Below are 19,599 nucleotides of genomic sequence, written 5' to 3' on the forward strand. Positions count from 1 at the left end.
AAGGGAAGGGGGATGTGGAGACAGCGCTTGGCTCAGACACGGGAGCTGTGCCCAGCTCCGGACCATTTGTGGAATTTAATTTAAATCAATTTAATAGATAATTCAATTTAATTTTTTTTTTTTCCTCACTCTTTTCTTTACCCACCCTGGGCTGGACTGGGGGGTCGGCAAGGTGGGGGTGCAGACCCTCCACCCCTGCCTTCCAGCAGCCACCCCTTGGGAGCTGCGCGGGGCCGGGATTTCGTTCCATGTGGATCGCGCCAGCATTCAGCATCTTCTGCGGGGGAAAAAGAAAAAGCCGGCCGAGCGCTGGCTGCTCACCGCGGGAATCCCCGCCGGCAGCATTTCCCTTCCGCGCCCCGTCTCCGCAGGAACCTTTTTTGGGGGGAGCTGCTTTGGTTTGGGGGATAAATCGCTGTCTTGGAAAATTATAAACCTTTAAATTGATTTTTTTTTCCCCTATTCGCCCCAGGTGGTTTTCAGTCCCGGCTTGGTGTCCAGGCAAGGCTCCCTGGCTGCTCCGAAGGGAGCTGGGAAGCTGCTATGCTGAAAACCAGGCGAGAGCCCCAAATTTACCTTTACATTTCTTTTTCCCCCTGCTGCTCCCAGGCCTGCTCCCACCTCCAGGATAATTCAGGCAGGATCTTTATCCCCCACTGGAATAAAACACGGACCCCCCCCAGGCGGGTGCCTTGCTCCAGCCCCTGCTGTCCGCAGCTTATTAAGCGGAAAACTTTAGCCCCTGCATCCCGGGGAGGAGGTGATCCAGGAGCAGCCTGCCTTCCCGCTGGATTTCTGGCCAGGAGGAGCTCTGGGTGGAGGAGAAAGACATTTTCTTTTTTAACGAAAGAGCGGCAGAGCGTGCCAGCGCAGCGGAGGGATGCGGCCGGCAGCGGCGGTGGGCAGGCAGGGCTGGGCAGGGGGGGTGCAGCACCGGGATTAGGGGGTGCTGGTGGGGGAAACTGGGGGGGGAGGGGGTCTGCTGCTTGTTAAAATACAACAGTGAGGCTTTTCCCAAGGAGCAAACGAAAGAGGAGCGATGGAGGGGGAGAGGGAGACAGAACAGGCACCAAAAACTGGCCTTGGGGTTGGGGGTAGAGGGGCAGCTCCGGGGGTGCCTGGCGATGGGCAGGCGGGCAGCGGGTCCGTCCCCATCCATCCCCATCCGTCCCCATCCATCCATATCCCCCAGCCCTGGCCACCGCTCGCCTGCCTGGACTCAAATCCCTGCCCGTACCCCTTCCTCACTCCGCAGCAGCCCTAGCAGGCAGGTTTTGCCGGGGCCGGATCCGGCACGCTGCCGGCAGGTGCAGTCCGTCATCCCCGTCCCCCCCCTCCCCGGTCTCGTTAATCTATAACACATCGGCCTCCAGCATCAAAGGGCAGAATGTGGAAAATCAGGCCCCGGGCCTCGGAGCGTGGCCACGGGCGCAGCTTGCCGGGATGTTAAAAGTTGACCAGACTTCAAAGTGCTGGATCGTTTCCTCCTAACCTCTCCCACCTGCTCTTCCCATGGGCACAGCTCCTTACCCTGCCCGGATTTCTTCTCGTCAGCCTCCAAGTGTGGTCCCGAAGTGAAGAAGGGAGGAATGAGGCTGTATTTTGGGTTGGGGGGGCTAAGGAGGTCTGGAGCCTGTCTGTCCTGGGCTGCTTCTTCAGCTTTTTTTTTTTTTTTTTTTTCATTTGGTTCAGGGATATGCTGGATGGGAATAAACTGACCCTACACAACCCGGTGGGCTTCAGCGGGTTATTCACCTCACCTCACCTCCCTCAGTCTCCCTTTTTTAAGGTGGTTTGGTCATTTGGTCCATTGATAGTGGATGGATGGAGATGGCATGGGAATGGTAGTAGATGTGTACATTGACATGGATGGACGGGAGATAGCTTTAGTCTACTGAGTCAGGCTGATATTGAGAAAGGATCCCACCACCGAGCCCGGGAAGGGGAAGCTGCCCAGGTCACATAGCTATGGGCTGGAAGAGGCGAGTCCAGCAAGGAAAGATGCTGCTGGGTCTTCACCCACCTACGCAATGGTCACGCTGGCTTTTCCATGGGGGCTGCATCCACCCTCACCTCTCCGGCATGGCCTGACTGGTACGTCGGTACAGAAACCCTGCACGGATTGGGCTCTGGTGTGGCGGGTCCTGGTGGGCTTCAGACATACTCAGAGGTGGAAGATCTTGAAGGCCATTTGGTGCGGTTGCAGCCAGGTGTCATGAACGGGAATTTCGCGCTTGCAAAGCAAACAGGATTTTGCACCCAGCTCCTTGTAGACATCGAAACCCCCAGCTCCTGAAAGGATCGTCTGCGTCCCTTGAAACATCTCGAGATGATCGTGCAGGTGCCTGTAGCCTTGATAAAGCCTTTCAGAAAGCTGCAGCACCCTCGGCCATTGGTGGCGATGGTCGTCCTGGTGCTGAGGCTGCACCTGCACCCGGGACAGAGGTTGCTCCGGTCACTTCTGCTCAGCAAGGTGGTCCCACAGGGCCACGGTTTTGGGGAAAGTGGCTGCGACTCATTAGTTGAAAGTGCTGTCCAGAGGTTGGGTGCTTGGGGACCTTTCCCCTGACCTTGTGCCTGACCTTGGGGACCCCACGTCTCCTGTTTTGCCCACGGGTTGAGTGGGGCGATGAGCCGGTTCACCCACGCCGGGGCCCATGGAGGGCAGCAGCACTGAAACACGCGGGTTTTTGGGCAGCGTCTGCATCACCTGCTTGTGACACGACTTGTCAGTGCGGCGCCAATGCCGCAGGCACCAGCAGCACACACGGCCCCGCGGGTGGCATCGCCTGCCATATGGGTACAGGACGTGGTCCTCCTTGGGGTGACAGCGGGTACAGCATCGGGGGGCAGAGCTGTGGGGGTCCTGGTGGTCCCCGGGGTGCAACCCAGCCCCCCCCCAGCCACTGGGAGCAAAACCTAAACCACTGCCCCTGGTTTGTCATCGTAGTCCCTGGGGTGGCAGCAGCAGCGGGTGCATGGCATCGCTGTGCCCCAGGCAGGAGCAGATCTCTCCCTCATCCCCCATCCCAGCCTTTAAACCTCCTCAGGATGCTGCGATCAGGAGCTCCGTGCTTTAGCACTGTGATGCCTGGGGATGGTTTTGAGGGTTTATACCGCTGACAGCACGAAGAAGAGCTCAGCTGCGGTGTTTGGGTTCAGCCAGCCCTCCGCACTGGTTTTGGGGGTGAAGACTGGTCTCCCAGCTAATGGCCCACCATGTACCTCTCTCCAGGGCTGTAGGATGTCCCTTAGAAATGCTTTTTCGTGCATGGCAGGGTCGGCAAAAATGTCTTTCTAGAAGAGCTCAGGAAATTTTGACACAGGAAATTACGCGTCCAGCCCCGGGGAGGGTTTGGGTGCTCCCCGGGACGGCACCGGAGCGTGACCCCCCACGTCAGCATCCCCCCGGGGCTCGTGCCGGCTTTGCTCCAGCAGCTAAGCAAGCGAGATCCCTTGCAAGATTACACCGTTGCAGGGGCAAAGAAACCACGGGGAGAGGTTCCGTCCCCGCTCGGATGTGCTGGGAGAGTCCCCCCAGAACCCCATGGGGACTGCGTGGAGTTATATTAGGGGAGATCGGCAGACTTGGCTCCCCCTCACCTCCGCAACATACCGTTAAATGGCATCAAGACAGTGTATCAGCCGCTTACATATGTTGCTTATAGACGCCAAACTTATTAACACAATAAAACTGCTGCTAAGAAGCTTTCCTGCCTCCTTTCCCGCGTGGAGAGCATCAGTGTTGGAAGCACCTAGCCGCCTCGTATGGAAACACCCGGGGTTGCTTTTCATATGGCACCGGGAAAAATAAATATATGAATCAGCCAGGGTCCCCCTTCCAGTGTTTTCAGACCTCGGCTGTGAGGGCAGGGAGTTGGGGACACCTCAAAGCGGGGGGGGTTAAAGCCATTCCTGGGGTGAAGCCATCCCATCCCACCTGGGTGCCTGTCCCGGGAGGCAGCGTGCCTGGGGGGGGATGCTGGGGCTCACGGAGTGCTGCTGGGTGGTCTGGGTGCTGGCTGGCTCTTCTGGTGCAGAATGCTCTGAATCAATGAATCTCCCTCTGGCTTTGCTTTGAAAGTGGTCGGAGGGGGACCCTGGGTGATTCATGTATTTATTTTCCCGGGTGCCATATGAAAGGCAACCCCGGGTGTTTCCATACGAGGCGGCTAGGTGCTTCCAACACTGACATTCTCCAGGAGAAAAATAGGCAGGAAAGCTTCTTAGCAGCAGTTTTATTGTGTTAATAAGTTTGGCGTCTATAAGCAACATATGTAAATGACTGATATACTGTCTTGATGCCATTTAACATTATGTTGCGGAGGTGAGCGGGAGCCAAGTCTGCAGCATTTCGACTAATACATGAGGAGCTGCCAATTCTGGTGGGTTTTTTCCTTCTTTTTTTTCCCCTTTTTGAAAAAAATTTAAACAAGTTAGCAATCTGCCCGCACCAAAATAATGACTCGGACCCTTCCGTCTCCGTTGCCGTTTCTTGGAAAACGGGTAAATATTGTGTTCGTTTAGCCTTGGTGGCAGCTCGAGTCCCCGGTGCTGGGATGAAAAATCCCGGCTCGCCGGGTATCCCGGTCCCCATCACTGTGGCCGGGGAGAGGGGCCGGCGAGGAAAGAGCAGAGCCAAATGCAGCCATGGCTGTCGGTAGCAGAGGTGCCAATGTCTCCTCATTTCCCCCTTCCCCGATGGGGGTGGGGGGGGAATGACAAGGGGGGGAAAAAAAAATTAAATATAAAATGCCGTGAGTTTCTCCCTCTCGCAAGTAATTTTCAGTTAATTTATGTTGAATCAATGGTTCCTTGCAGTCATATGGATGGCAGGCTCCCAGCCATTATTAGTGTAAACAGATTTGTGAGCAGTATATTTAGCTGTTCCATATTGCTTTTAGGAAATGTGCACATTTCAATGGCGTATACTTAGAGAGGGCCATACCCTGCCACCGCTCTGCAGGTGGGGACGGTGCCGTACACAGGCACCCGTGCTCCCGGCCTCCTCTTCCTCGCCCGAGAGGAAGCCTCGGCGCAGGGGGTTTCGGTTACCCTCGGAGGCAGCGGGAACCGTCACCTCCCGAACGTCCCATCTGCAAAAAAAAACCCCTACAAAATTGGGGATTTGCCGGGGATGGTCTGGCCAAGGCCGTGCTCCATCCCCGCAGGGCACAGAGGCCGGATCCAGCTCACGAGCATGGAGACAGAGGTGTTTGCAGCAAGGGGGGGGGGGGTCCCTTGGGGTGGGTGCCCAGCATCGTTTTGATGCTCCGGGGCACCCACTTGTTCCCCAGAGCTCTCAGCAGCCTACAAGTGTCATGAGTGGAGTCGGTGCTCAAGCATCGTTGGGGTCAATCCCCGCGGGCTCAGGCCACTGCCCGGGGTGGGCATCCATCCAGGCACCGTGCTGGGATGCAGGTGGCACGTCCAGCATCCACGCCATGGGTACGGGACACGGCGGCTTCATCCCTGCCATGGGGGGAGGGGTGTGGACCTGACCCCCCCCGCCTCCACCTGAGCTGCTGATTTAAGAAAAGTTGTTGTGCTGCGGAGAAGTGCCAAACTCGAGAGGGCTGGGGCCAAAATGTAAAACATGCTAAAAAAGAAATCCCCAGATTTCAATCGAACAGGTGTAAAAGCCAGCCAGCAGCGCTGGCAGAGGCCCTCCAAGTCCCGCGGGCCAGATTCCGCATCCTTACACTACCCTTTTCTGTGCCCTCCTGCTGTCGAGGGAAGCTCCCCAGAAGTGAGCAGGATCCGGCCCTTCCCCATCTCCTACCCCTTCTCGCTCCGCACCGGGTGCCCGCCGCCAAAATAACCCAGAAACGCCAAATCCAGAACCCGCTGCCGGTTCCCACGTGCCGGGATGGCACCAAGCATGGATGCGGCCCCTCTGCCAAGGAACCGGGGCAGGATACGGCCCTGGGAGGGTTTTTGCTATTTTAATTTTTCCTGCCGGCTTGCCTGCGTGCCCGAAAATAGCTGCGGCGAGCGGGCTGGCACGGGCGGCAAGGAGCATCGCCAGCTTCCAGCGGCACGGCGGTGAAAGGATTTGGGCAACATCTCACCATGGCTACCCGGGCCAGGGAGAAGTATGTCGGCTCCGGGGGGAGGGTGCCGGCCCCTTTCATGGAGGAGAAAGCCGCGACATCAGGGCTCTGTTGTTGGATGTCACCATCTCCCTCCCACCAGCGTGAAAAATCAATTAGGAAGAATTAGCGACGTGTCAACGGGTGTTGCGCAGGGAGAATTACGGGCCCCATCCTGCACGCCGCTCCGCGGGTTCACCCAGGGGAGCGTGGCCGTGTGTCACCGCTCCCTCAGCCATCCCCAATGCCCCCAGCACCATTACAACCCCAAAACCGTGATGCCCAGGCACCCGAATCGGGCCCGGGGTGCCGATTTCCAAACCGGGCGCCCAGCCGTGCCCGGGCAGCTGCGTGCCACCCCAGCACTCCCTGCCTCAGTTTCCCCATCCCTACGATGGGGCTTGGCCAGACCTCAGCCCCTGAGCCCCGCAGCATCGGAGACCCCATCGGAGCCCATCCCCGTGGCTTCGGGACTGGAAGCGGTTCAGCGGGAGTGTAACTCGCACCGTGTTGCCACTTTTCTCTTTCCTCCTCTTTCTGCGTGTGTGTGTATATATATAAATAAGAAGGAAAAAAAAATCCCAAACTCTGATTAAAATCCCCTTTTTTATTCACCTGCCCATCTTTCCTCTGTCTCCATCTCCCATTCTATCCAAACTCATAATTAATTGCTCAAGGCAAAAGTAATGAATGTTAATTGGCCATCTGTACAAAGACTAATTAAAATCTACCATGCTGGGGATTAAAACATACCTATAGCAACTGCCTGAATTGAGAATGAGACAGAGGAGAGATTGAGAAAACAGCTGAAAGGCTTGTGCAAAACGCAATCTCGCTTAGGTGTGAGATGAGTTGCAACTCGGAGATCTGAGATGCTTTATTATTAAATTAAAAAAAGGGGGGGGGGGGAAGAAACTTCTGAGCTGAGCTGGGAGATGGTTTAATGGGAAGAAAGGCCGCGGGAGATTTCAAAGGCGGAGTGACCCCAACATTTCAGGTTTGGTTTGGTTGAGGATAATAGCTGCCCACTCCCCTCCCCACCGGCAGAAAATATTTCACGGTGTTTTCAGCTTTTTAGGGTTTCTGGATGTGAAGAAACCACGGCGGGCACCGGGAGGCTGCTGGGCTGGAAGGGGGGAAAAGAAGCATCCCCTGAATTTGAAAAGTTAGGGATGGAGCGCTTGGCACCAGGCGATGGGCATCACCACCCGGCCGGGCGTCCGCCGGCAGCGGGGTCTGCATCCCGCTCTGCCCCGAAGCTGCCCCGTTCCCTTCTTTGTCCTAAATCCTCGGCTTTTCAGCCCGGCCGCCTCTTTGTTGCGGGGAGGGTTTAGGAGTTGGAGGAATAGAGCAAAACGAATAAGGCAGTGCTAATTATTCACTGGGCTGCTCCTCCTCCTCCTCCTCCTCCTCCTCGCTGCGGCCCCAACGAGCCCCCCCGGCCCCCGTACAAACACCTCCTGACCTTTCCCTGTGCTGAGCGTGGAGCTGGGATCCATCCCACCCAGCCGAGGTGTCCCCTCCAGCGCCGGTGACATGGCTGGAGGTGGCAGGAGGTGCTCGGGGATGGAGGGTACCCCGGGGGATGCTGGCCGGAGGGTGGCAAGGAGGCCAGATCCTCTCTCCAAACAGGTCCTCCAGGCTGAGGGCAGCTCTGGCATGTGCAAAATGCCATTTTTTTAGTAAAAAAATAATAATAAATAAATAAAGAGAGAGAGAAAAGTGCTTTTTTCCTCCAGCCAAAGCTGGGGTTGGGTTTCTGCTGGAAACCACTGACCTGCAGCTCCACTGCCTTGTGTCCCCAGGCCGGGGCTGTCCCCATCTATCCCATGTGCCAGCTCCGATGCCACCAAACAACCTCTTTTTTTTAATCCCACATCCCCAGTGTTTCATTCCAGCAGCAACCGACCGCATCCCCGTACCCCTGCGATGCCGGGGATCGCCGCTGCCACCGAGCATCCTTCCTGGGGACTTTTCGGGGTTCATAGCAGGGGGTGATGGGGAAGCGGGGGGGGAAGGCTGGGCATCCCCCCAACCCCCCGAGTGCGCTGATACTTTGCAGCCTTGCTGGAAGCACCCAGGCTCGGCTCTGCTCTTGTTTTCTCAGATTCGGCTGTGTTTACTCCCAACACGAGTGACCGCCGTGGCCCTATTACGGGAGCGGCTGACAGCTCGGCTGACAAGTGTGCTCGCGGCAGGAATGTGAATGCGGCTCCCGGCCTCGCTGCGGTGCCTCGGCGGCAGCTTCGCCGGCGGTGGTACGGGCAGAGCGAGGCCACGCTGGCGGCTGGCTGATGCGAGATCCCTAAGGAAAGAGATGCTCTGGGTTTCCCATGGGATCCCGCACGGGATGGGGTGCTGCGTGGGATGGGTGCAGCATGGCTTGCTCGCCCTTTCTGGTTCAAACCCGGTGCTGAGGATCTGCCAGAGCCCCCCAGCATCCTAATGGGAAGGACAGGGATCCACTGGGATTTTTTGGTGCTTGGGGAAGGGCTGAGCCATCAGCACAGGAGGGTTTCAAGGCCGGGTGGAGGACGATAGGCTGCAGACGTGGCACAGGATGGGCTGTGGAGGAGGAGGACGGATGCGCTGACCTGAACTGGAAGCTTTGCTGAAGGAAAGAGGACAGGGAGCAGCCGGTGTCGGGAGCGGATGATGTCCCCAAATCCCGGGAGAGCCACAGGAGCAGCTCTGCCACAGCCTGCCTCCAGCTTGGCACTTGATACTCAGGGAAGGAGTATTGAAACGCGCCTGGCTGCATCCCACGTGGGCTGGTGGCAAACGGAACAAAGTCTGGCTTTGGGGTGTGCATAAAAAACTAGGGAAAAACTCCTATTTCTGGCAGCTCTTTCCCACCGGGGTGGAGGTGGCCATTGGTATGCAGGGCCCGGGTCGATCACCAGTGAAATCAGTGCCGGGAGCGATGCCGAAGTTGGGGATCCGGCACTGGTCCCAGCTTAGCACCCAGCCCAGTGAGTCCAGCTGCTCTGCCCGCGCCAGATAAAGATGGTTTAATTAATCACAGATCATTTCTGCAATGTCCCTCCATTAACCTCCATAGCAGACTAAATAATAACTCATTAAAGGCATTTGAAGCTCGCAGGAACAGGACAGTTTACCAGCAAACCCACTGCTCTTTGGCTCTAAACTGGGTTAATCTGTTATCTCTCCTTGCTGGACCAATGGTCCCTCGTTACACATTAAATGGCTGCTCCAGGGGACATGGTCAGCCTGGAGCTGGTCCTTCTCCTTGCTTAACACTAAGGCCACCAAAACCAGGGGACAGCATAGAGGGGAGAAGAATAAAAGCAGCTCAGTGGACTGAGAGCGAGGAGTGCGAAGAGTTACACGCAGGAGGATGCGCGAGCAAGCGTTCAGTCTCGGGGAGAACCACGCCAGCTCAGCAGAAAGATGTTTGTTGTTCTAACCCTCTCAGGCTCAGTGAATGTCCATCAAATCCCAGCCATGACCCCGAGAAGACCCTGCAAAGCTCCTGACTTGTAGCATAGAGAGGTGGGAGGCTTTGGGACGGCTGGTCAGGTGTCTCCATGGGTATCTCGGGGGTCTCTGCATGCAGGATGAGGGTCCCTAGGTGGGAAGCATGGGCACCACTAGACCTTTTCCCCCCTCCCTGGGAGCACCTTTGCTGGAGGAGCAGCTCATTTACCTTTGGCCTCGTGGCCGGAGGCGGCTGCTTGTTTGCGAGCGAGGAGCTCGCTGGGCACTCGGCATCCTGGCTGAAAGGCCCGTACTCAGCATTTCTGGCCACTGGATGGGAAAATAAAGGTCTCCTTCTCTCCTCTGCTGAGAAACCTTTAATAAGCGGCAGAGGGACCTGGCTGCAGCCTCTCGCACTGCTAAGCCGAGGGCAGCCCAGGGCAGCGGCCGAGATTTGAGAGGTCATTGGGTGCATGCTGGTTTTAATTTGGGTGGCTTTGGGGCGGATTTAGGAGGCTCACCCTCACCGCTGTCCCAGGGACCTGGTCACACACATGGAAACAAAACCCAGCAGTGACTTTGACTCCTTTCATAACCCAGTTCCCCGCATTTCACCACAGGCACAAAGGGCACAGTGTCTCCCCTGGCATGGGGAGGGGGCTGGGGAGGGTCCCCTGGGGCTGGTCGCTCGGGCAGCGTCACCCCTAAGCACCCCACACATGCTTCCCTTCCTGCTCCAAACTGCTATCAAGGCCATTGCAGCGGTTTTCTGTAGCGCTTTATATGGGGAGGCATCTGCACAGCTCATGCTCCAGCTTTGTCTCCCTCTGTTTACCAGGGCTCATGGAGACATCACACCTTCACCAACATCCATCCAGTACAGAAATTACTGCAGCTGGAAAAGGCCCAGTGCTGGCAGCACATCCATCCCACTGCTTTGCCCCCCAGCAGCAAGTAAATTGCTTTTCTTTAACTATGTGAGCTCAGAGCAAGAGGGAGGGGGACATGGGGGGGACAGGCTGTCCCACGGGAGCCCTTGCAGTCATGTACCAGGAGAGCAGGGCTGGACAGCCCTTCCTGGGGCTGCCATGACCCCCAGCACTTTGCTCCAGGGATGGGATAGAAAGGAAAAAGCAATGGGAAAAAAAAAAAGAAGGGGAAAAAAAGGGGGGGAAATGACAAAATGCCCTACTCAGTATTTTGCTGCAGGAGGCAGGGTGGGAAGGCAGGCTGGTGGGGGGACAGACCTGTTTGGAGGAACACCCCATGCTAGGCAGGATTTTGGGCTTGACAAGCCCCACTTTACCCCTGTCAGGGAGATCAGAGCCCATGGCTCCTGTCTGGGATGGAGGAGGTGACGGCTCCTTTCGGGGTGACTCCCGTCAGCTGCAGGGCTCACCCTTAGCCCATGGGAGAGCACTGTTCAAATATTGGGGCTCCCCTAGGGCCAGGCATGTTAGCCCCATCAAATACACTTTGCCAGGTGAGCTGTGAGCTCCTGTCTCTGAAATTAGGAGAGCTCAAAATTTCTTTTTTTTAAATACCCCTTTTTCTCCTGATTGAGCCTCTGACATGGGCCTATGGCTCCAGGACATGGAGTCTTAATTAAAAAAAAAAAATATCAGTCATCGTGGGGACCTGTGATGGGACAGTGCAGAGGCAGGGGGGAGCCTGAGCCCGTTGCTTTTCCAGAGGCACCGATCCTGTCTCACCCTGAGGACTCTCTGCTCCGGCTGCTGTCCGTTATCCGGTCTCCGCACGCCCTCAGCTGGTCACAGAAAATGCTAGCAAAGGGAAGAAAAATATTTCATATCATTTTGCCATTGCAGCTCACAGCACCCATGGCTGCACAGATATTGGCTGGACCCACGGGGCACAGGAACCGGGCCCGCTCCCTGGGCAGGGGATGCTGGTACCCTGGGGATGCCCTAAAAGCATCACTGGCATTTCTCCCTGGGCAGGGGATGCTCATACCCGGGGGATGCTGGTACCCAGGGGATGCCGGTACCCAGGGGATGCTCATACCCGGGGGATGCTGGTACCCGGGGGATGCCCTAAAATCATCACTGGCATTTCTCCCTGGGCAGAGCTCTGCTCCTGGGGCAGGAGTCACAAGCTCGGTGTGCCCCTGGGACTCACAGAGCGATGCCAAACACCTAAATACATGTGCAGTGAGTCCAAGGGGGTGAAAACCCTGGAAATAAACCATCCAGGCTACAGCTTGGAGCACAGTCAAGTGCCGAGTGGCTGTGCTGAAGACAAACTTACTCCATTGAACTTCGAGCATGTGGTTGCTTCACCAGCAAAATTCAGCAGCATGAGCCACAGCACATCGCTGCAGCCGTAGGATTTGCACTTGGTATGTGCTTGATGTTGGTAACAGGTTTCTTCTTCGAGCAGATGTAGAGTTTCCCGGTTGAATGGACAGGGACACCAAGGCTGATCTTTGCTCCTGCTGCTCATGGGCTGCCCCAGGGCAGCAGGGGAGAGAGAAAAGGGAGTGAAAAGTGACCCAGGTCCCAGCACAAGACAGACACGGACCTGTTAGAGCAGGTTCAGAGGAGGCCGTGAAAATGATCAGAGGGCTGGAACACCTTTGCTGTGAGGAGAGGCTCCAGTTGGGGCTGTTCAGCCTGGAGAATAGAAGGCTCCAGGGAGACTTTACTGTGGTCTTTCAATGTATAAAGGGGCATATAAGAAAAGTGGGGAGGGACTTTTTACCAAGACCTGTAGTGACAGGACAAGGGGCAATGGTTTTGAACTGAAAGCGGGTAGATTTAGATTGGACGTAAGGAAGAAATCTTTTATGATGAGGGTGGTGGGACACTGGAACAGGTTACCCCCAAGAAGTTGTGGCTGCCCCATCTCTGGCAGTGTTCAAGGCCAGGCTGGATGGGGCTTTGAGCAACCTGGTCTTGTGGAAAGTGTCCCTGCCCACAGTAGGGGGTTTGGAACTAGGTGATCTTTAAGGTCCCTTCCAACCCAAACCATGCTATGAATCACATCCAGTGTTTCATTAATGATGTCATTAACACTGTGTGCAGCAGGACATAAGCACCTCACTATTTAAAGTCAGCATTCCTTGCCTGTGCATCCTCTCTTGGGGGAAGAGCTTTGGGTTGGAGAAGTGCCTGGTTTCAAGTGCCTGGCACCTCTGCGATACCACAATCCCTGATGCAGAAGCTCCAAGAAGACACACAGAGTTGCTGCTACACCCCCAGCCACCGGAGGGTGGTCAGACCTCAAGCAAGTACGCAGAGTCCAAAAATAAACCTTCCCCTCGGGTACCCTGGCTTTTACTGTGTGCCCATCTGCATCTTCCACGCAGCTGGTACCAAATGATCCCCGTGCCCAGAGCAGCCCTGTCCCCCAGTACCCTCCCACCTCTTCCTGCAATATAGGGCTCCTTAAGCCTTTCGGGGGGGACACACATGACTTACCTGCCTTCAGCCCAGCCCCTGACAGCCCGTGGTCCAAAACCCTCTAAGGGCAGGACTTTGGACCCCCAGCTCTGATCACTGACGTTATTTTTTGCAGAGCACTAGATCTCAAAAGAGGATTTCTGCCCAAGAGGGGATAGCACAAGCCCAAACGGATGCAGGGTGAGGAGATGTGGGATTTTTAGCAGCAGCAGGTCCATCCAGGTTTCACAGACCACATTAAATGTCACCAGGCATCAAACCCCAGAAAAACAACCCCATGGCCAACGTAGTGTGCAGCAGAGGGGGTTTTGCTAATAATGAGTTTCACAGGCACAGAGGGGAGATGAAACCAAGCAGCAGACTAGCTGGCAAAAAGGTTTTTTTTGAGCTTGACAGGATTAAGTTACCACAGAGTTAATGAAATGTCTCAGAGGTGGAAGAACAGGACTCCAGGAGGGCACATTGGTTGGTGGCTTACTGGATGAGGACAGTGCTTAACCCAGGCTCTCTCTCCTCCCAAAAAAGTATCCACTTTTAAAAATACAGCAGAAGACTCAGACCAGATATGAAACTTTTACTGATTGTAGATCCAGGTGGACAAAATTTGAAATACAGGTTGAGATAGAGGACTGCAGGAAGGTTACTGTCATTGAGCACAGAGGGACACTGGGCATTTCCAGGGCACGCAGGGGATGCCACGGCTTCAAAGCGGCTCTCCTACATCAACACATGCTGCAGATTAGCTGCTTTCTAGAAGGGCAAGTCTATAAGCGCCTGTGCCTCCCGGAACCTGATGAAAAACCAAGGATAAAAACCCACAAATAATTAAAAGAACAACCCAGGAGGGGCTGAAGCCCCAGATCCAGGCTTGGACTCAGAACCTGAGAACAAGAGCACAGCATGAACTCAGGGCTGTGTCTCAGATGTGCTCTAACTCGTGCTGTGCTTGTGCATGGGTTTACATAAGCTGGTGACCCCAGCCAGGCACCCAAAATTCGCATCTCCTCCATGGCCAGCTCCCTCTCCTGGTGATTCATTGCCTTTGTGCAGAAACCACAGGGACAGGCTTTGCTCCACGTTTTAATGCACAAAACTTGCACAGAGATGATCCCAGAACTGCAGGAAAGTCTGGATGAGCCACTGGTGAGACAGGGGACGGACAGTCAGGGCTCTGGGGTGACAGCCACCTCCTCCGCCCCGGGAATAGCTCTTTTGCCCTTTGGTGACTTGCTCAGGTGGTTAGGACGCAGCTCCTGCAGGGAAAAGGGGACAGACATGGGGACACTCAGCTCTAACCCTACTGTCAGCTTCTTTGAGACCTTCTGGGGTGGCTTTTTGACCTAGCCTCACGTGCCCTGGCACCTCCTTGGCTCACACACACTCCTGCACAGGAGAGCTTTAAGAATTCCGTGCCCATTCCCTTGGGAAAGCCACCTCTTCTCCCCCAGCCCCAGCAGCTGAGAAATCCCCGCTCCTGCCGCCAGGTACCCAGGAGGCCTCCATGCCCACAGCGAAGCAGTAACCGCCCCCCATCCCCATCGGGGCACTAGGAATATTTATAAGGCACCCAGAGGTCTTCTCTTGACAGCTGCACAGCATCCAGGACTCAAACAAGGTCACCAAAAATGCTGGAGACACCCAAGACGTGGATCAGCAGAAAGCAAAGCAGGAAGGTAAAGGTGGAGGTGAGAGTAACTCAGATGTCGTAGAAATCCACGTGGGCGCCGGAGGGGAAGGTGTCCTTCTCCAGGAGATTCACCAGTTTCTGGGCTGACATGGTGCAATCTATCAGCTGGCCACTCTCCTGCAGGCTTTGGAAATACTGACGCATCTCAGGGTCTCCAGTCTTAGTCCGGGCCAAGAGCTGCATGTCCGTGTCCAGAGGACCTGGGGAAAGAGCAACAAAAAAGAAATCACGTAAGGAGAAAGCAAAATCTGCGGCTCATTTTCCCCTCTGTACCTGGCTCAGCTGCAAGAATCTTTTATCCACAAAGCCAGGAGAAAGTTAATAGCAATTAATGAGCTCCCCTCCTCACCCGGGGCGTAGTTGAGCACACGGACATCAGGCTCCTCGAGCGCCAGCACCTGGAACATCATATCCCGGGAAGCCTTCCCGCTGCAATACAGCGCCCAGTTCTTGAAGGGCTTCACGGCACAGAGCGAGGAGATGTTCACCACCGTCCTGCTGGAGCCGGGCCGCTTCCCAAAGGCTTGCAGGGCGGTGGAGGTGAGGCAAAGCGCCGAGGTGACGTTGAAGGCAAAGTAGCTGTTGATCTCGTCCGGGTCGGTGAGATCGAGGAAGGATTTGGAGATGTCTCCCAGGGAGCCTAGGAAGGAAGGCCAAGTGAGTTAAGAGTAGTTAAAGATGGGTCCAACAACACAGCAGATCCCTTTTGCTCCTCCATTTCCACATGCAATCCTCTTATTACGGACAAAAGTGAGCAGTTTTGCTGGCCCACACTCTAGCGGGGTCTCACAGCAGGGCAAGGAGCTCAGCACAGCCTGGCTCTGCCCATCGCTTTCGGGTCATCTGCTGAACCAGCAGCGGTGACACGGGACACGGAGCTGCCCTGCCAATCCTCTGCCAAAACCAACAGCTCCCAACCTCCAGCCTGAAGTACAACGGGCCACCACGGGCCACCACGCGCTCTCCCGCACGTCCCTCTTTCGGAGCCAAGTCAGTAAAAGACCTAATTCCTGTCTACTGGAATGCTTGGTCTTATTTATAGTGAGAATGGGTGAAAAAAGGCGCTAAAGCCAACAGGCGTTCAAGATTGCAAGCGAAGCACCCACAAGGCAGGGCTAAAAGTTTTCCTGAAGGTTTGTACTCGGGGAGCAGTGCGGTGGGAGGGTGCAGGAGGGTGACCAGCCGGTCCTACGCCACGAGTAACGGGTGAAACCTCCCGAGCAGCAAAGCCCCGCGGCCCCTGGTCTGCTCCCCAAATTCATTACTTTAATGAAATAGTAAGATCCGGAGAGGGTGAAAGCCCTGCTGCTCCCTCGGTAATTTACTCGGTTGGGTTATTTACTGGCACCCAAAGCACCGATCGAAGCCTCGGCTCGATCCCTCGGTGGAACCAGGGGAGGGCTCGCCGGGGCTGAGCCCCGCTGCCCCGGGGAGGCGGAGGGGGGGGGAGCCCCGTTGTTACCGGCGTTGTTGACGAGAAGCAGGCGGCCGGGCGGGACGACGGCCAGCACCTCCCGCAGAGCAGCCGTCGCCCTCCGCAGCCCCTCTTGGCAGCCCAGGTCGGCGGCCACGTACTCCACCCGCAGCCCGGTACCGCCGGTACCGCCGCCCCGCAGCTCGGCCGCCAGCTCGGCCAACGGCGCCGCCGAACGCGCCAGCAGCAGCAACACCGAGCCCGAGCCCAGCCGCCGAGCCAGCAGCCTCGCCAGGCTGCGCCCGAAGCCCCGGGAAGCGCCGGTCAGGACGCAGACGGCCGCGTCCCAGCGCCCGGGCCCCGGCTCCATCCCGGTACCGAGCGGAGAAGGAGGGGGGGCGTGGCAACGGGCCTCACCACGTGACCAGGCCCCATTCATTTCCTCCCCCTCGCCGCCGTTTTCTGAATGGCCGCTCCGAACGCGCCGGCACCGCCGCCAGCTCCGATTGGTCAACCCGCTGCGGGGGGTGTGGTCAGAGCGGCGCCACCCCCGTCCCGCGGTGCCGGTGGGGGGAAACCCTGCGGCCCGGCCAAAGCGCGCCTGCGCTTGGGGTTTTCCCCTATATATATATATTTTTTTTTTCCCAATGCATTTTTCAATATATTTTTTTAATACTTTTTTTATGCCCCTTTTTTTCCCAGCGCGGATGTCAACCCCCCCACATCCCCCTTCTTGCACCTCCCCAGCCACCGCTGCAGCTTTCCTCTCGGACCGCATGCTGACAAAGCCTTCGCACACCTTTTTTCCTCTTCCATCGCGATTTTTGGGACTCGGCAGCGGTCGTTGGTTAGGTAGGGAGAGCGCTGTCTGATCCCAAAGAGTCCTTAAAAGCCTTTTTAAAAAATAAGCATCTTTGCGCATGAAGATGTGGGCAACTTTCAAAGAGGGTTTTTCGCAAGGGGTACCTGGTTTGTGTGGAATTGGCAGCCGGGCTTGGGTTTCCCAGCTGTTAAATCCTGAGGACAGATGGCCCTCGCGGTGCATGAGCAGGTGACGAAGCGGAGTTTCGCTCTATTAAGCAGCGGCAGACCGGGCTGAAACCCTCCAGCGTTCTAATAAAGCATTAAAAATTCATGGTATGGCAAAAACCCAAGAGTGATATTTGTTTTGCTAAAGCAAATCTTACACATTCAGTAAAATTAAGATCATCAGCAAAAAAATAAGACAGCAAATATGTATTTTTTTCACAAGTAGCTTCTTGATGGCAGAACTTGCTTTAGTGACTGCCAGTTCCCCCCTTCCCATTTTGGCAGCTCCAGTCTCCTGCATCCATCACGCTTCTTGCCCGGGTTCCCAGCCTGGCACTGCACCCTGTCCCGCAGAGCTGTGCTCCAGGCAGAACTGGGCCAGCTGGGAATGGCCATCATTTTGCCGGACTTTCCTTCCAGCGGACCATTTCTTCCATCTGACCTGTTACCAGGCTACACCAAAGGGTGTAAAAGTAGGAGGGAGGGTCTGGGAAGCAGGTTTTTTTTAGCTGATAGAAGTTGCTTGTGCTAATCTTGACTAAAAACAAAAAATTAGAGGGAGGGAACTGGTGACCAAACCAGCCCAGAGCTGGAACTGGAGGGCAGAGATGCAGAGAAATTATAAATCCCTAAGATACCTCGTGATGTCTGATTCTCCCCTTTGTGCTCCTCGGTAAACAAACAAGCTTGTGCCAAGGACACACCTCACACTGTGCAAATTTAGGCAAATTGAGGATGATGTGATGTATCTTTTTTGCTCCTTGTCATTGCAGCCTCAGCAAAATGATTTCCTGTGCTTATGGTTCTGCTTTTGCACAGCTGACCTGTGAAACCACGTAACCTCCCGATGCGTTAGAGCCCCGACAGTTCCAGCCGCCTGTAGAAAAAGAACAAAAACTCATTACTTTTTTTCTCACTCCTCGGGGAATTCCTGCTGCTGGGTTTGCTGTTCTGGCTGAGACACATCATTTACCCAGGCCAGACACTGGGTTTTGCTGGCGTGGGTGTCTGCCTCCACCTTGGGCGGGTGGACTTGTTATCTGTGGCTTCTTCCTCTGCTTCATCAGTGCCAATAACATCACTTCTTTAGCTGCTGCACCCACATATTTTCCTCGCTTTGCAGCAAAATCCCATCCCTATCACTGATGGGGAGCTTGCATCTTGCTGTAAATCTCATAATTTTGTACGGCTGGGTCCAGCTGCTGTGGGGGCAGATGTGTGGGGGGAGAGGGAGCAGAAGGACATCGGCGTTCTCCATGCCGGGAGAGCGAACCCACCTGATGGGTGTTACAAAAATGCACAACTGGCCCGAGCTGACTAAGGAGAGAGCCTGGGACACAAACTACAAGAGTAAATATTTACGCACACTAGGTCATGAGGTGTCCCAGCCAAATCAGAGCACCCCGATGTAGTTTTACACGGGGTTCTTAGACCCTTCAAACATTCAGGTACAACACAATTTGACTAATCACTAACACCCCCCCCCTTATCAATCATAGTAAAACTTTGCAAAGCAACTCTGTTTTTGCAGCATTCTTGCTGCTTGCCTATTGATCCAGATGTCTCTGGAGTCAGTCTTGCTGGAGTTACTGACCTGTGATGCCAGGCGATGCCGGGAGGGTTTCAGAGATGTCAGCGGGGCTGGGATGCTGGCGTTGTCCCAGGGTGTCCTTTAGCCTTCATGGAGAGCTCTAAGCTTCCAAGAAGCAAAGTCCTTATTTCCAGGGCCGGGCTGTCCTTTAGTTTGTTTTGCGTAAGCATGAACAATACCAAAGTCTCCAGTAAAATTCCACTTCCTGATTACACTACAGTGTGTAATGTGAACTAAAATAGATATTAACAAAGTTAATACACTTTTATACCGTAAAGACTGGTTGATATAATAGGGAAAGACATTTTCATAACCCATGAGACCTATGAAATATCCCCCTCAGATCAGCTCTCTTTTCATTCCCTGGGTTGCTTTTTAAGTCAGTCATTTTGAGGATTTGCTGAATGTCACTTTATGCTGCAAAGGGCACCTCCTAACCTCAGGTGGGCGGCTTGCGGGGTGCTGTGGTGGAAACAAGAGAAGAAGAAAACACGAAGAGGAACAAAACATGAAGAAGAAGAAAACACGAAGAGAACAAAACATGAAGAAGAAGAAAACAAGGAGATTCTGACCTGTCAGCAAAATCTGATTTATGACTAAAATTGCTAAGACTGTATCCAAGACGTATTCCTCTGTCACCTGATGGGCACGGTGCCTGGTGGAGACCCTCTGTAAGCAGCTTAGTGACAGGCAGCGTGATGTTAGGAGCTCTGCCTGCTGTTCTAGAGGTTAAACTTAATTCCCTGGTGTTTCTGTGTTCTTATACCAGCTGCTCTCTGGCTCTTGTGACAGCAGCTTGCTTTTTCCACTGGATTTTGACTTGACACGGTAGTGGCTATTTCACTTCTCTTGGAGAACACTCAGTCCTAAGCATCGCTCAGCAATTTCACGGCCTGCTGCAGTTTCATGTTTTATGCCTTCAGAGA

General features: G+C 55.1%; 2 protein-coding genes across 2 annotated transcripts in view; both read right to left on the reverse strand.

Moving 5' to 3' along the window:
* Window positions 1–1,321, reverse strand: part of EMX1 (empty spiracles homeobox 1) — a 9,723-nt gene extending 8,402 nt beyond the window's left edge. Inside the window, exon 1 of the mRNA XM_010580833.1 lies at window positions 1,249–1,321. Within this exon, the coding sequence (XP_010579135.1) occupies window positions 1,249–1,321 (73 nt within the window). The remainder of the gene's footprint in view (window positions 1–1,248) is intronic.
* Window positions 1,322–14,648: 13,327 nt separating this feature from the next.
* SPR (sepiapterin reductase (7,8-dihydrobiopterin:NADP+ oxidoreductase)) lies at window positions 14,649–16,423 on the reverse strand. The gene is made up of 3 exons (XM_010580834.1): window positions 16,102–16,423; window positions 14,989–15,279; window positions 14,649–14,839 (listed from the first exon to the last, which is right to left on the reverse strand). Exons 1-3 carry the CDS (start codon window positions 16,421–16,423, stop codon window positions 14,649–14,651), a joined length of 804 nt encoding a protein of 267 aa, XP_010579136.1.
* Between the last annotated feature and the right edge of the window lie 3,176 nt (window positions 16,424–19,599).

The sequence above is a fragment of the Haliaeetus leucocephalus genome, unplaced genomic scaffold (assembly GCF_000737465.1).
Source record: "Haliaeetus leucocephalus isolate CR32 unplaced genomic scaffold, Haliaeetus_leucocephalus-4.0 Scaffold741, whole genome shotgun sequence".
NCBI classification, from domain to species: domain Eukaryota; kingdom Metazoa; phylum Chordata; class Aves; order Accipitriformes; family Accipitridae; genus Haliaeetus; species Haliaeetus leucocephalus.

Excerpts from the sequence above, each read along its gene's own strand:
- SPR (XM_010580834.1), bottom strand. The coding sequence starts at position 16,423 with ATGGAGCCGGGGCCCGGGCGCTGGGACGCGGCCGTCTGCGTCCTGACC. Across the intron at positions 15,280-16,101 it reads GCTTCTCGTCAACAACGCCG|GCTCCCTGGGAGACATCTCC; the intron begins GTAACAACGGGG and ends CTTCCTTCCTAG. Across the intron at positions 14,840-14,988 it reads TGTGCTCAACTACGCCCCGG|GTCCTCTGGACACGGACATG; the intron begins GTGAGGAGGGGA and ends CTCTTTCCCCAG.